The sequence below is a fragment of the Rhagoletis zephyria genome, unplaced genomic scaffold (genome assembly GCF_001687245.7).
Source record: "Rhagoletis zephyria isolate East Lansing unplaced genomic scaffold, Rhagoletis_zephyria_1.1 Rzeph_scaffold_00991, whole genome shotgun sequence".
Taxonomy (NCBI): Eukaryota; Metazoa; Arthropoda; class Insecta; order Diptera; family Tephritidae; genus Rhagoletis; species Rhagoletis zephyria.
In genome coordinates, this window is record NW_016158075.1 from 58,341 (window position 1) to 74,730 (window position 16,390).

Sequence of the window (16,390 nt, forward strand, 5' to 3'; positions counted from 1 at the left end):
ATATAATGAGCGGCTCAATGAACCTTTTTTAGATATCAGATTTCATAAAAAACTAGAAAGTTTAAAAAATCACAAGGCAATGTTTTATTGACCGATTCAGAATAAAGGTCGGTAAGGGTTCTTTTCCGTAACGCAGAAACCGAAGTGAAAACCAAAAAATATAGAGCTAAATTAGGTTGGTAACCAAATGCCATACATGTATATTTCCATACTTGCTGTAGCACACTCATCAATATTTCGACGAGACAAGGATGTGCTTTCCGCATATTCGATTTATATAGATTACTATTCGATTTTTCTTAAACAACCGCGATTTATCAACAAATAATAAATTAAGGTAGATGTGATAAAAGCAGAGACTATGTCAAAAATCAACAACAAAAAACAAAAACTGCTTACATTTAAAATATTTATATTGCGCACTTGAAGAGGTTCCTGCATGCGCTATGTGTACGTACATAGAAGTATATAATGAAAGGACCCGGTGTTCACCGCCAAGCCACATGTGGCAGAAGGCAAGCAGCATGCGTCTACATGTAACGCATTTTTTACAATATTTCCTTTGAATTCCATATTCTATATTCTTTTTTTCCACATAAACACAACGAACAACGGTTGCAACAGCGTGTCACCAGCCGACATTGTTTGCTTGAAAAGCAGAAAGCTACACGGCGTGACTCCTCGTTGCAATCTATGGCGCAACAACTTACGACGTGACGCCTTCTACTGGAAATAATGCATTCACTTGTGTATGCATTAGAAAAAATAATACATCGTTATTCACCCTTAAGTAGATAATAAATACAATAGCGGTACAAGCTACTGTCGTCGATTTACTCATACAAATGGCACAGAGGAGTTTTCGAGGATTTTCGAGCCAAGGCGTGGAAATGAAATATATTTTCACCACATGAATACATATAAGACTTATTTATCCTAATGTGGACTATGTAGTCTTTCAGTGGTTGTTGTACCGTTTTTGGTGATTTACCAGTAGATGTAAAAAAAGAGGATGAGGGTAAAGAAATTCGAAAAAAGTGTTACTAGACCACGCTTCACTAGAAGGGAGTTTCATTTTATACCAAACTTTTTTAATTTGGAAATGACTTTTATATAAATATTTGGCCAAGGTGACTTTAAAAAAAAATAACTGTGAGTTAGGCAATTTAAATATATTTCAACTTAATGGTTTTTTAAAAATACCTCAAGCTCTTTTCCTGCTAACTTTCTTTTTTTTTTACTTTTACAATTGACGTTTCTGCTGTTCTTCGCAAAAATAGTCGCTAAAACTGGGTTGGACACTGATAATTAGCGGTTTAATCTGAGATTATTTGAGAAGTACATATTAACGAGGGAGGAATTTCGCATGACTAATCTGTTTTTTAATTACCGATTATCTAGTGAAGCTCGAAAATGAGAATAATCTCTACATATCGTCGTTTAAAGTACAAAACCGCGTATCGTGGTTCTGCAAAACCTCGTAACTGACATTTGTTCCAGAAATGAGATTTGCCCACCGGATGCTCCAAGAAAACTCGAAAAAATCTGATTAAAAAGTTGAAAATTTGCATTAGGATTTATTGAATTTTCGTAAGTTTTGCGCCAAGTATCGAACTTATATTTTTATATTTTCTGTTGTTGAATGAACAATATTTTTATAAAAAATTAGCGGGAAAATACTAGAATAGAAATTGGTGCATATATTGGGCAAAATTCGCTGTGCAAATACTTTTCTTCGGCAGTGCACATATCTTTTTCTCTGCACGATTCATTTCGTTTCTTGGTTCGTCTGTAACTACTAAACGACTGTAGTTTACTGTCACCAAATTGAACTTAGTTGTTTTTTTCTGTATTGTGCCGAACTGTTGAAGTAATAAACGAAACGAAATAGTAACGTACAATATACATAGTTTATTTACGTGCACTGGTGGCAACAAGACTACTAACTCACAAAATTTCGAAAATACTTTATATGGAATAAATGCAAAACATTTTCAACAAAAAAAAAAAAATCTCACAAATCAATGCGATTTTTGACTAACTCCGAACTTGCATTTTTTATATCGGAATTTAGTGGGCTACAAAACTGCATACCACATTTATATAATTAAGTCATTTCCTCACTTCTCACAAACATTGTAACCCGGTCCGTGTCTGCCACATCTAACTGGGCGCTACGATAGAAAGAAAACAGAGAGATTATAACGAACACTCAATTCAAGCATACTTATTTATGTGGGGTTTTTACACTCACACTGAAAATGGCTTTCCCAGCATTGCCTTCAATGGGTCAATAATATCACCTTCATAGCCGTCTAGCGATAGCAGTCTATAGTCATTACTTGCGTCAGCTACAGCAAATGAGCGGTAATGCATGAAGTGTTTAACAGACTCCCCCACCATCCGCTCACCATACTGTTGATCGTGTATTAATATCAGCAATTCATGCGCTCCCTTACTTGCTGTTATAGCATGCAAATGTTCCAAGCCGATAAAGTAGTCACTCGCGCTGTCGCCGCGCTCCCAGTTCTCATATCCATCAAGCTGTTCACATTGATTTTTTTCGTTCAAACGCTTTCGATGCCTTGCATCCAAACTAGCAATCAATTTCCAACCATGTCCATAGTACTTACGCTCACAATCAACTAAGTATAACGGCATATCAGCGTTGATTTCGATTTTTTGTTTACCGTTGCAATCAAAGCGCAAATTTCTCATATCATCTGAATTATGTGGTAGCTCACGCTTCCTACGTCCTATTGTACTCGTACCTTTTAATCGTGCTACGCGTTTTTCAATTTCACTCAGCACTTCTGTTGCATTCAACTGATCTTTTAGCAATTTATCGCTAACAAATGGTTACATCGTGATTGCGTTTATGTTAAAACATATGTATGTACACTTACAGTTTATCACTAAACTCCACCGCCTTTGCCCTGCAGCCCACACCCCAAACATCGTCGAGTGGTCTTGCCATCGCCGAATTCCTCATCAACGTAGTGCCACCATTGTTTCCGCATGTCGAGAGTAAGCACGACATTGCCGTCACCATATGTTCCAAAGACATAATTTTTATGATCCGAGGATAGATCTGTGCTCATGAAATGCTTATGGAAAACTGTTCGGCTTAAATATTTCGCCATAGCTTTATGCGAATATTTTGTATACATACATACATAAATGTAATTTAGTGAACTTGCGAGCATATACATCAAAATTGTTCGAAAATGATTTGTTTAATTGCACTCAAAGAGAAAAGTCGACGAGCTACATTTAATAATTGTAAGCAAGCTTAATTCACTTATTTCCCACGTTTTTGAACAACAACATAAGTAAATTCGACTCGCGTAGTTCTCGGTCTATAACTATTCGAATAATTTAACCCAAACTTACAATAAAAGTATTGTATAAAAGTTTTTTATGGCTTCTATAAGTTTTATGAGTCAATTTCCAAACAATGCACAACAAATAGGCTTGTGGATACATGTATCTTATCTAGCCACGCGGGCGCACGCTGGTACGGGCTGGAGAGGGCGCAAACAACAAAATATATTAGTTTACTGAAAATTATTTATTTATGGAATCGAAGTTTTCGAAAAAATTTTCAAAATGTATCGATTTATCGAAATTTCAAAGTTATCTAAGATTATCGAGTTAATACTGCTTATCGAATTTCATCGTGCTACCAGAGAAATTGGTCGATAGCTTTTGCAAAATATGTAGCTAACATAATCAACCGAGTAACCGAAATTTATAGACGTATCAAAAGTTTATCGAGTTATCGACTTATATCGATTATATATACATTTTAGAGTTAACCAAATCTATCAGGCCTTAGAAACAAACAGTTATCGAAAGTTATTGAAATTAGTCGATAAGATCGAATTTTGTTGAGTTAGAGATTTTAGTATTTTTGAAATGCATTGAGTTATCGATAGGTATCAAATTATCGAAATTTATTGACAAACTGGAATATATCGGGTATATTCCAAGTCGTGGCAAAGTTCTAAGTAATTGTTTAGTTCCAAAGCAGGGAGCTAAGTCAGAAAACCTCTCCAAGGGTCTTACTGGAACAACGGTCGCATTTCGACAGTAACTGGCACCCCTAGTATAATATACACACTTTGTCAAAACTTATAAAAAAAACAGCTTTATTTTTGTGTAAATGTGTTTGCATATGTTGTGTAAATATTACATATGTATGTACGTACGTATGTTTGACAATTTGTCTAGTTACTTCTTAGATGCACTCAAATAGCTGGATCCTTTCTTTTCAAATACATTTTCCAACTCCTTATATTAACACCTTCTAACGACTTGTTCACTAATAAATCTTCTAAATTGAACATCAGCATACTACTACGTGTTTGTGAAAACTTAATTTTTTTATCATCAACTATGATCTCTGAAATATATAGAAAATTTTCCATGCCACTTGCGTCTATGTAAACGAGAAGTAAGCCAAATAAACTTTTATTATAAATTTTCGTGAATGCATTCCAACCAATGAAGAAGTCTACATCACTTGTTATACAACGTGCATCGCACGGATTTCCAACTAATAAATATTGATATGAACTGTGGGTTAAAGCTTTCGCACCACGTCCAATAAGCAATAAATTTGTCGAATATCGGTTGTCTTCACAAAACAGATCACCAATTGTTTGATCCTTGCAGGGGTAAGGTTGACCCAGGTTGAATATTTGGGGCTCCGCTGTTCTATAGTAAAAAAAAATATTTATGTATGTAAATTTATGACCACTGAGCTCAGTACTATGTCGAATATTTGGAATTTGACAATGTATGTGTGTATATGTGGGTATAGCATACCTTATGTTATTTTCAATACGCGATAGACTGTCATTGACAACAAAAAGTGTTTCTTTGAACTCTTTTCCAAGCGTAACTGCCTTTTGCACCCTAGATAAGGAGATAAATAAAACAAATATGGGACTAGTAGTATTCTTTAAAAACAATTTGGAAAATCCTTTGACATATCAATATTGCTCACTTATCAAAGTCGGCATCTAATTCGTGGCAAGTCTGCGTATGGAAATGAAAATATGAATTTTAATTTTATAAAGAATCCCATTGAGTTTCAATTTCATGTATGTATGTATGTATGTAAAAATTCCGCTTGCATACCTTTTGATTACCGATATCATAAAAGTCCTTCGCTGATAAAAAATAGGTTAGCATTGTAAATGCTCGCTCCAATGAGTTGACTTGTTGCATTTTGCTAATACATATAAACATAAATGCAAGGTACATAAAATGCAAGCAATGTTGCCTACTTGCTGTTGCGTTTTACACTGACTGCCGCTCGTAAACGTTTCTTGTTTGACTTGTGTATGTAGAATAGTAACCCTGCAGGAAATGTAACTAACTTTAAGTTGATTAGGAAGGTGCTAAAAGTCACTATTATCTGTATATTTTCTTTGACGAAAGCTAACTATATTTCTATGGCGACGGCCGCGAAATAGTGAGGGGTGGTTACCTCTGCATTAGATGTAGTCAAGGGTGGTTACGTCTGCATTTGATGTAACTAACTTCTTTTGGACATAAAATATCAATAGGAAAAATACATTTTTTATTTTTTATTTTATTTTTTATATTTTTTTTTATTACATTTCATATTTGTTTACATATTTGCTGTAGGTGGTCCCATATTCGAACTCCGTCAGACATAACTTCAAAATTATAATATGAAATTTCGATCGTCCTTTTATTTGTCCTCAATTCGAAAAAGTATTTGCGAAGTGCAGGACATTTAAATAGAAACGCGATCAAAGAAAACAATATCCTGCATTACTTGTCAACTAGTTTCAAGTTAGCGTTTACAAGTGGATTATTTTTATCAATTGATAATTTTTTCTGCAGGGAACTATAAACATGCATACATATGTATGAACTTCCAAGCAAAATAATCTGATTTAAAGCTATCAGCGCCGTGCGAAATTAAATAAGAAAATAGAAACAGAATAAATCTTACTAATCTATTCGAGGAAACTTGATTATGAGTGGCATAAATGCTTCAAAATAACTACATATGTATATATGTATAAAAAAAAAATGGTATTCCTAAAGCTAAATAATCGATCTACTGAAAGGTAACTATGGAAACTCTCCCGCTGTTCTGCATTTGACATTATTATTTTTGGAGATGAAACACTGCTTTCGTTAGATCTATTGTGCCCCGCTCACGGAGTTCTTGAGTGTCTATTAACTCGGTTTCTGAGAGAAACTTTATTATTGAGCCTAAATCTCTGGATTTCACTATGCGCTGGTTATCAAATCTTCACTTCGTTGTCTTTTGTGCTTGTGCATCAGTACACGACACCTTTTCAAGATCTGGTGCGCAGTTTTGCTATCCATCGTGCAAAATATGCATCGCTCCTTCAAATAAATTCCCATTATTCAGATGGCAGCTCAGCATGCAGTGTCCTTCCAGAATTCCTATAATAATTCTTATTTTATACTTTGAAGAGCTCATATATTACTTAAACGTTTTAGGTTGTATGTTTCTAAAAGTGTTTAAAAATGCTCTAGACCTGGTAGATTGTCCCAGCAGCGATCTCTTTGAGCCTCTTCCTCCAAACGGGCCAGAGCAGAGAGTGCCTCTTTTTCTATGCCACAGAAGTGGTCTGGGCCAATGAAATTGGCTATGATCCAACTCGATCGGTCAAACTAAGTATGCAGCTTGTCAAGGCTCTCTATCACCAGTTTATTTGTTATCTGATGAGACTGAGGGCCTTATTGGATACTTGTCCGTCAGTCAAGATGAGAACGTTCTGATTCGTATGCCTATGTTTCAGCCTGGAAAATAGGCATATGTGTTCCCATAAGCTCTGAGTATCCCAACCTCGGTCTATCTACACCTATCCCGCTAGCCTCTTCAGTCAATGAGCCATCAGTCATCATGGTTTGGTTTATCTGATATGTCCCGGATATGCTTGCCCAGCTCTTTTTATTACTGAGATCAGTTTAAAACCTCTTTATAAAGTTGAACTTCAGGTGCACAGTATCCCTCGGTATTGCAGTTGCAGGTTACTTCTTCATCAGAATATCGATCTACTTACGACTAAGAAACCCTTCTGCCCGCTATTGGTACCAATCATCTTTAGTAGTTTTCGCCTGAGTTTGTATATGAATATGAAATCCTTTATTATGACAAACTTTCATATTTGATTTTATTACTGAGATGAAAAACACTGAAAATAATTTTGATCGGTTTTGCTGTGCAAATACTCCTCTGTGTTCATAAATGTTCTTCACAAGTACTTACCACAGATAAGGCATGTATGTATGTATATCAGTGTGCATCTGCTTTAGCTTCAATTACATTAATTTGTATACTCATTCATCTCTTCTGAACCTTCATCTAATTATTTATTAAACTAACGAAATGCCAGTTACTGCTGCCGGCCGCTTTTCTAGTTTTCAAAGACTCCAAAGATTTTCTCATCTTCGGTTTAGTCGCTGCCTTCATATACCTATTCGTCTTCGTACTAGTGTTCGCACTCACTTTTCACTTTCACCTATTCATATTTGTCACCGTATTTGTTCCCGTATCGAATTCATCTAGATATACGTATTCGTATTTGCCTTCGCATTCGTATTTCTTTTCCTACTCGTCTTTGCATTTTTGCGCGTATTCGTATTCGCTTCCTACTCATGTCCGTATCCTTCTTTGTATTCCCGTTCGTCTTAGTAGTCGTTTTGGTATTTGTATTTCGTTGTCAGAGCTGAAGATCAACCTACACAACGCGCCCTATTTCAGAATTTGATTGAAAAACGCCCTATCTCAGTACATTTTCAATGTATATTCGTTTGAGATAGGGCATTTTTGAAACGAATTCTGAGGTAGGACGTTCTTCAAATAAATTCTGAAATAGGGCGTTGTTGAAAAGTTTTCTGAGATAGGGCGTTTTCAAACTGGCTGCCGAGATAGGTCGATCTTCAACTCAGCCATCAATTTGTCTTTTCCTTTGTCTTCGTGTTCAAAAACAAAACTACGAAGCAAATGAAAGTGCGAAAATAACACCGTTAGGAACATCAAATACAGCTCAAATTGAAAAGTTTGCATCAAAAACTAGGTACTTACGAATACGAAAATTTTGACAAGGCGATTCTATCCGTCATTTTCAATCAATTTTTTAATCGTAAAACTCATGTAATCTAAAGCAAAATACTTTTCCAAAGGTGTTTATGGTGTCTTTTTTGACCATGAAGACTGAAACACAATCCCAACATCCTCTTTACTGTTCAAACTAGCTCAGAACCTTTATTTTTCAACCGATTTGACTTTTTTTAAGGAAAGCTAATAAAATTTAGAAGAGATTTTGTCCAGCCCGATTTTTGAACTTAAATTTTAAATTTTTATTGCAAAGTTCATACATTGAAAAGCAGTAAAAGCGACAGCAAGAACGAAGCGCAACATATTTGAGATCGCGCTATGGCTGAACTGTTTGAAATTTCGCAGCCAAAGCGACAATACTGTTCACGCTTTTGCGTAAAACAAAGCGCTGATTTTTGCCGTTCGCAACTTCGTATCAAAGAGTGAACTCTAGTATTGTATTGTATTGTAAATAAATGGTACATAATAAAAGCTAGTATAATTAACTTGGATTCATCCAAAATGAAAAAAATTGCAAAAGTAAAAGTTTAACCTTATAAAACAATTTCACCAAAATTTAAAATTTTTTACAGATTTTGTAGCCCATTAAATTTTACTGCAAGCCCCAAGTGGCCAAGACTCGCATTTTTTGGCATTTCGAACACACTTTAGGCAGATGGAAGGAAATGCCAAAGTTTCAAACTTTGTGCAATAAAAAAAAAACTTGTAAAAATAAAAAAATCAACAGTATTTTAGAAGAATTTCAGCGCCACCTAGCGAAGAATTTTTCATACGAACCTTATTCTTATGACCGCAAATAAACCCAAAAAAAAGAATAAGCCAAATCGGCCAAGCCATATATATGTATGTATGTACATATGTACATTAGAATGCCTCACCTGCGGTTGCCAGACATTATGATTTTATCAGTACAGTACTGATTTTTCAACTATTGTACTGATTTTATTCATTTCTTCAATCAGTACGCTAATGTCCTGATTTTTCAAAATTTGTACTGATTTGTACTGAATTTTTAATTCAAACAAAATACTTGAGGATTTTCTTAAGGTTTTTATATAACGTTGGAACTTCCTGAAACTGTACTGTAAAAAGTTAGAAGAAAATAATTTAATTATAATTGACGTGTTTCAGATAATATTTGATATACCCAAGAAATTAATAAAATAAAAAGATCAATCGTTTTACGGGTATATCGCCGGGTCGCTACGTACCAATTGCGATAATAAGCTTAAATTATACAAAAAGAAGGCTAACGATTTTTTGTCGTGTGTTGTTAGTTATCTCGAAGATAACTTTCAGTTTAATAACAACAAAATTTGCCTATAACTTACAATTATTTTTTCACTTACTTTACGGACATTGTTAAAGAGTTGTGCATGCGAGACATAGAGTTAGATACATTTTTTAGCGAATTCTTAGTCTTTCAAAGTTTTTGCGTAGTTGAAAAAAATAATTTAAGCCATGAGGAAATATAGATGAAATCCTTAAATAGTGGTACTTTTCCACAGTTTGAAAAAAATATGTAATTTAGTTTTTTTCAATACATACCCCACTCAAACGAAGCAACTGAGAGGATCTTAAGTATATAGTTTTCTTCCTGGCGAAAAGAAAGAAATCGGCTTCTAGCCTCACCAAAAAAGTTGCAGTTTTTCCTACGGGATTATAAAATTTGTTATATTTGGAGACTTTCGCAAAACATTTCGAGAAAATTTTAGGATTTACGTGAGCAGGACTAATCTCGTTATTTTGATTTTGTTGATAAAATGTGTAAACATTTTTATAAAATAATGGATTTTTTGAGACATTTTAAAATCGGCCCAGCTCACGTAAATCCTAATGTACATCAAACTTCGAAACTTTTTATACATTATACATGTATGTAACATGCATACATTTGTATGAATAAATTAAATCAGTAAGTATCGTCAAATAAGAGTATGTAAATATGAAAGTACTATATTTATGAAGAAGCAAAACTTAGGTACATATATATCTATGTGGCTTTACCACATTTCGCCTTATGTTGTTTTCTTCAGTTGTGGCACCACATCTAATGTGGTTCTTCTCAAATATACTGTTACTGTAAAATAAGCCGATTTCAAAGCCAACATCGAATTCACGGCATTCGCATGCCTTGATACGGGTTCAAATATACGAAATCCATTGGTTTTATGTTGACCCAGCATTTTTACCATATTATCAGCACCAAATGTAACAGCTTCAAAATGATCATACAAATTTTGCTCGCCACTTTTCTGAAAAACGAACAGCAACTCGCACAGATAACTTTCAGTTATGGCACGTAATTTTTCAAAACCAATAAAATACTCTCCTTGTGGGTCACCAACACTATTTTCAATTGATTGCGTTGTGGTATTGTACAGCAATTTGCTCTCAACATCGCGCTGAGCGATCAATAACCAATTGTCACCGTATTCATTGCTTACGCATCGCACCGGGAAGGCAGTTGGCAAATTGGGCAGCTTTATAATGACTTCTCCGACTTGTTGATTGTCACAACTGAGAGCGTAGTTACCGCTGAATTTTTTAATTATTTAGTCATAAGAATATGTTAAATTTTTTATAATGAATATATATATTTCATACATACCCAAAGTACTTTGCGTTTGTTTTTAGATCATCCATAATGTTTTTTATTCTACGATTTATTGCCAACTGATTGTCCAGCACTGCGCTTAAGCTATATTCAAAGTGGTAATATTACAAAGTGCTAAATTTTTTTTATACTTATTTTATATTATATGTACATACACGCTGCTTAGATTGCTCATTTCCGGTATATTGCAAGTTTGCTCTACTACCTATTGAAAAATTAAAAGTTGAGAAATGAACCAGCCTTTTAGGGGTAGGTTTTAAAGGCATCTGCTCTTTAAAGGCCAGTTAAACTTTAAAACCGACTTTAGAAAAGGGTCCTAGTCATTATTCGCTTTAAATTTTATAATACTCTACACATATGTATGTATGTATGTAAGTATGTAAGTATGTATACGCACATCAACAACGCCAGTACGCATAAATGGATTTATATCTACATCTTGTGAGTTTATTTGTAGATAATTTTCAGGTGATGTTAATAAAACGCTCATTGCCATTAGGAATTTATCAATTGGTATTTGTTGCATTTTTTAAAAAACTAAAGAAACCTTCACAGACGAAAACCAAATAGAGAACTAAGCATTTGATTTATACTCGTCAAATGCACCAAACTGACTGAGTCGTATATGCAGATAATGCAAGCGATTCTCGAGCTAAATATAACATTAAACTATTTAATCGCTACTGAGAAATATTGTTAATCTATGTATATATATATATATAAATATGTATGTATGACCTATATATTATTTCCTCACTTTGCAAAGCATTATTGAGTTTATAGACATCCTTAATCTTCGCGGCAAGAATAACTCGTTCACTGAGCCAATCGTGATTCCAATAATCAACTTGAATATTAAGCAGCATTCTTTCGATCAGCTCTCCTTTCGATGTTACAAAGTTACAAAAGTTATGAGGCAATGAAATTCGTCCTGATCTCCCATCGACTCCCAATAGCCAGTAATTGTCGCGAGAATACCTCGGCTGATAGATCCTTCTATAACTGGACACAAATATTCGTAGTCAAAATTTTCTAATAAATATCGTGCCCTAACCTTTCCTTTTAATTCAGAAATATTCCTAGAGCATTTAGATGTATTTCTGCATCAGAAATAAAATTTTGAAAAAAATGTCGCTTACGTCTTTTGGGTGGTTAGGTTTCGATATGTTTCTAATATTCTACCCGCGTTTGTGACTGAATATTAAATTGCGTATTTGCGTTCAAATATAGATCCCAGTATATCTTATACATATGTACATGTATATATACTGGGCATATCCATAGTCAAAATAAAGTCTATGCTGTGCTCTCCTTTATATTGCTCCATATGTAAAGATGTATGAATTTTTTTTACTCTGCGCTTTTCGCTGAAGTGTAATCCTTTTTTCACATTTTCGTTGATTTTTTTTTTTGTGTGCGTGCGTTTTTCTCATTTTGGTTTTAGCAGCAGGCAGACATTATACGAGTAGTTTAATATCACTTAAGTCACGGTTAGCGCTTAGTGTTGTTTGTGTCACACTTTTCAAAATGAAATCCTCAGTCGGCGCCATTCTTGTCGACACCTGCTTGTCGAACAAGTGAACAACGGCGCCGGTACTAGCACTGCATTAAATTATGTAAATATATTAATATACCTGTATGAGTTTAATATCGACTTCATAACAAGCTGTGTGTACACTGGCGGTCAAAAGTGGATGAATGGTGCTTCTTTTAATTCTTACAATGTTTTTAAAGTAACATTTTTTTGTGTTATTTTTTATTAAAAGTTGGTTCATGATTTAATCAAGCCCATTAAACAGAATTATACAGAATTTAGAAAAAAATCACAAAATTTTCATCAAAATTTGCATTTTTTAAATCTGAATTTAAAAAAAATCTTTGGTACGCAGTTACAAGGCTTACGAAATTTTTAATAAAATCAGTGCAAGTTTTGAACGGCTAAGTATCGCATTGATTTTTATTATTAGTTTTTTTTTTTTACTGCGGCTTTTTTCATATAACAAGTGCAATTTATAACAACTGGCGTTGATTTTTCTGTAATTTTTTCGCAAACGGTCTTGCGGTTTCCGATTTCTGTAGTAAAAACATGTGTTTCCAATTTAAGCAAATAGTTTCCAGGTCAGTTTAACCCACTTCCGTTCGAAATCGGAACTCGGTAATACCACCAAAAGGTAAAGCATCCCCGATTCGGCAGGTCACTTCTTTGCGTTATTAAATAAAAAAATGGGCGGGTGGTCTAAGGCACCCTGTATAGTTAGGAACTTGCTAAATTTCCCAGCCGGAAAGTAGCTCCCCACGACACCGATCTAAAAAACCCATAGACGAACGTATTTAGATTGGTGCTCTTCGCATTACACTGTGGCAGCGATATTTCGACCACTAAATTTCAAAAATTTAATGACAAGTTTTTATAAAGAAATATTTTAGTAAACCCAATCCATAATTTCTTTTCCTAAAAAGTAGTTAGTATGTTGCAGTACCCCAGGATTTAGTCAGAAATGAACTATATTTTTATAAAAAATTATCGAAAATAAATTACATAGAATTAAAAACTTTGCATATACATAATGCGAAAAGTGCACTGTGCCAATACTTTTTTTCCTCACGTTTTTGAGGACAGTATTATAAGTGCCCAGAGGTACTAAAGTTTATTTGATTTGAGTGAAGCCTCTTCTTAAACATATTATTTTGCATAAAAATATTTCGCTTTAATGAATTAATTAGCTCAGTTTTAGGATATGGTTGTTCCTACAATATTTCTTTTATAAATACGAGTATGTATGCACGTATGTAGCTCCAGAGATTTGCAAACATACTTTTCAAAAGCTTATACTCAAAGCAGAGTTCATGAAAATACAAGTAAGTTTATATGAGAGTCAAGGTAATTTATTGTTGACAATTTTTCACATTATATGAACATTAGGGAGCATAATTCTCCATACAAAAAATCGGCAAAAAAAAATATTATAGTTTAAGACTTCCGCAAAAATATTTCGGAAAAAGACCAAGCTTTTTTATACCCGAGCGCACTTGTGCACAAGGGTATTATAACTTTGTTCACATAACGGTTGTTTGTAACAGGCAAAACGAATCGAGATAGATATAGACAAATGTATACATAAATGATCAGAATGAAAAGAGAAATCGATTAAGCGGTGACTGTCTGTCCGTCCGTCCGTCCGTCCGTCCGTCTGTGCACACGATAACTCGAGTAAAAATTAAGATATCTTAATAGGACGGATGGTATTGAAAATGTGTGAAATCGGACAATAACCACGCCTACCTCCCATATAACGGTAATTTTCAGAAATACGAAAACTGCGATATTTTAGTAACTACTGAAGATNGTTAAAAAAAAAAACCAAAACCTCACTTCAGACGATAGAATAGTTTAAGATTAACAGGTCTGCATAAACATATTTAAAAATGGTATCAACCGTATCAAAATAATGCTATTTTTAAAGGTATTTTCAAAATGGTATAGCTCACGTAAATCTTAATATTTTTTGGAAATATTTTGGTAGCAGGCTTAGAATATAATTGGTTCTATAATTCTGGTGGAAAGATCGCACATGCATATAAGTATGTATGCAAAAATATGTCTGCTCACATTACGTAGTAGTTCACAATGCCTCTGTAAGAAATGCATGTACAGTATACATACATACCTCTGTACATGTCTGCACCTGCATATTCTATCGATTATGTGCATACGTACACTCCTATGTAATTTCGACTATTCACTTTAGTCTATTCCCTAAATAAGGATATCCCCTTGTAAAAACAGGAAAAAGTAAAATGAACTTAAGCTTTCCAGCGCCAATACAAACACCATTTTACGGCTGAGAGCCGTGAAAACCATTCCAATAACAAAAGCTGACCTTACAACTACAACAAACACAAAGAGTCACCAACAAACAACACCGTCATTCACAGTCTGGAGCTCAACGTCGGTAATTTATAGCCATTCCCTTAGCGTTCATACGCCTGATTTATTGCTGTTATTGAAAAATTTTCTAGTAATTTTATTTCACCTCTCACTTGCTAGTATTATTTCTTTTTTTTTTTTGTTCGCATTTTATGTTGTTGCACTGTTGGGACACCGGTACCACTTCAGTATGTGTGTGTGCTGCAAGTGGCAGTCAGCGATGTCAATGGGGATGACAGTGTCGGCATCTATGACAGTGACGGCATGTATTTAATATTAAAATGCATTTGACCCGTGACACTGGTCGGTAATGCATATAGTATATACATATGTATGTATATATTTACAGTAGAATCCGTTTATAACGTCTCCGCATATAACGACCGACCGCTTTAAGCGACGTAATTTGTCAATAAATTGTCCGGTTGGAGCGTCGAAAAATTCACAGAAAATTAGAAGCTTCGCACAAGTGATTACTGATGAGTAACTACGTGCGCAAAAATGTCACACAGCAGAATTATAATATTAAGAAAAAAAATCAAAATAGCAGTCACCGGTCCCTTGGAAGTCGTTATAAACGGATTCTACTGTACGTTGCAGCGGAAAGAGAATGTAAAGTCGTACTGGATTGCGACACTGTGTTGAGTTTAAGCGAGAGTAATTGTCGGCTTTTAGTGACAATATAGACATAAATTTGTAACAATATATTTTTGTTTATTACAGAGGGAAGTTAAGTTAAATTTAGAGGCCAATTATTTCCTAAAAAATATTAACCCTGAAACTCCTTCCAATACGAATGTTTTGGTCTTAGTATGAAGAATTTTATAAAATATAGTACTAAGAGTGTTAAATCCTCTTCCAAAATATTGGCACAGAGAATATTGTTTTGGCAAAACTACCTCGAAAGGCGTCATAAAGTCATTTCCCGCGGTGAACGACTGCACTCGACGATGAATTCTCGCTCCCACCCCAAATCCAACTCGGAAAAAACAGTCTCTAATTGTGCGGTGTGTGTGGATACACTTACATACATAACTCTTGGTGCATCTTATTGCTGGGACCGCTTCTCAAGATCTCGTCCACGACAGCTCTCGGATTTGAATAACTTTCAGGCCAACTCCTAGGTAGACTAAAGCTTTTTAATAGCAGCCTTGTATAGCCATTAACCATTCAACGTCTGTGCAGTGTGAAGTTTGTGCCATGCGAGAAGTCCTACTTCTTTATTTATTACTTTTGTTTATGACGCCTATGACTGTCCGATTTTTTGCTTTCTTAGCTTTCTGACCTGCGACTTACCATATGATTCGATCACGACTGTGATCCGCTGTATCCGAACATAGGACCAAACTAGTAATAAAGCTAGTACGAGTGTTCTATTTCAGGAAATAAACAGAATTACATTGTGAATTATTTGTTGTTATTTACTATAAAAATCTAGCTAAGCCTTCTATTTATGTAAAGGCACTCACAGATACGGAGACATATTAGAGCCACAAGGACAAAAGGATGCACGCCAACGCTTGGCTGACATTCTTGTCAGTGCACATTACAGGCCATCGCGCAATAGCCAAATCATGAAATGTAAGAGCGCATATTATATGTACCTTTATATACATACACGCTAAGCTAACAGTTCATATATGTATATAGTATATGTTTGTGTTTTTGAGTGCCATATGCTTTTTTATTTATATTTTGTATTCAGTCA

General features: G+C 34.6%; 3 protein-coding genes across 4 annotated transcripts; all 3 read right to left on the reverse strand.

The window, feature by feature from the left end:
* Window positions 1-1,818: 1,818 nt before the first annotated feature.
* On the reverse strand, window positions 1,819-3,109 carry LOC108362337 (uncharacterized). The gene is made up of 4 exons (XM_017615267.1): window positions 2,907-3,109; window positions 2,255-2,848; window positions 2,125-2,174; window positions 1,819-1,862 (listed from the first exon to the last, which is right to left on the reverse strand). Exons 1-4 carry the CDS (start codon window positions 3,065-3,067, stop codon window positions 1,834-1,836), a joined length of 834 nt encoding a protein of 277 aa, XP_017470756.1. The 5' UTR covers window positions 3,068-3,109; the 3' UTR covers window positions 1,819-1,833.
* A 1,081-nt stretch (window positions 3,110-4,190) lies between these two features.
* LOC108362339 (uncharacterized) lies at window positions 4,191-5,322 on the reverse strand. The gene is made up of 4 exons (XM_017615268.1): window positions 5,146-5,322; window positions 5,012-5,043; window positions 4,831-4,920; window positions 4,191-4,719 (listed from the first exon to the last, which is right to left on the reverse strand). The coding sequence occupies exons 1-4, from the start codon at window positions 5,269-5,271 to the stop codon at window positions 4,251-4,253; spliced, it is 717 nt and encodes a 238-aa protein (XP_017470757.1). The 5' UTR covers window positions 5,272-5,322; the 3' UTR covers window positions 4,191-4,250.
* A 4,673-nt stretch (window positions 5,323-9,995) lies between these two features.
* LOC108362340 (uncharacterized) lies at window positions 9,996-11,351 on the reverse strand. 2 transcript variants are annotated; one of them, XM_017615270.1, is made up of 4 exons: window positions 11,152-11,351; window positions 10,910-10,959; window positions 10,749-10,838; window positions 9,996-10,657 (listed from the first exon to the last, which is right to left on the reverse strand). In XM_017615270.1, exons 1-4 carry the CDS (start codon window positions 11,278-11,280, stop codon window positions 10,156-10,158), a joined length of 771 nt encoding a protein of 256 aa, XP_017470759.1. In that variant the 5' UTR covers window positions 11,281-11,351; the 3' UTR covers window positions 9,996-10,155. The 2 variants fall into 2 exon arrangements, with proteins under 2 accessions (XP_017470759.1, XP_017470758.1); XM_017615269.1 differs by having other exon boundaries at window positions 10,000-10,675.
* Window positions 11,352-16,390: the final 5,039 nt, after the last annotated feature.

Excerpts from the sequence above, each read along its gene's own strand:
- LOC108362337 (XM_017615267.1), bottom strand. The coding sequence starts at position 3,067 with ATGTCTTTGGAACATATGGTGACGGCAATGTCGTGCTTACTCTCGACA. Across the intron at positions 2,849-2,906 it reads GTGGAGTTTAGTGATAAACT|CGATAAATTGCTAAAAGATC; the intron begins GTAAGTGTACAT and ends ACCATTTGTTAG. Across the intron at positions 2,175-2,254 it reads CTGGGAAAGCCATTTTCAGT|CGCCCAGTTAGATGTGGCAG; the intron begins GTGAGTGTAAAA and ends TTTCTATCGTAG.
- LOC108362340 (XM_017615269.1), bottom strand. The coding sequence starts at position 11,280 with ATGCAACAAATACCAATTGATAAATTCCTAATGGCAATGAGCGTTTTA. Across the intron at positions 10,960-11,151 it reads TGCGTACTGGCGTTGTTGAT|GTAGTAGAGCAAACTTGCAA; the intron begins GTGCGTATACAT and ends ATTTTTCAATAG. Across the intron at positions 10,839-10,909 it reads ATGAGCAATCTAAGCAGCGT|CTTAAGCGCAGTGCTGGACA; the intron begins GTATGTACATAT and ends CTTTGAATATAG.
- LOC108362339 (XM_017615268.1), bottom strand. The coding sequence starts at position 5,271 with ATGTACCTTGCATTTATGTTTATATGTATTAGCAAAATGCAACAAGTC. Across the intron at positions 5,044-5,145 it reads ATGATATCGGTAATCAAAAG|ACTTGCCACGAATTAGATGC; the intron begins GTATGCAAGCGG and ends TTCCATACGCAG. Across the intron at positions 4,720-4,830 it reads CGTATTGAAAATAACATAAG|AACAGCGGAGCCCCAAATAT; the intron begins GTATGCTATACC and ends TTTTTACTATAG.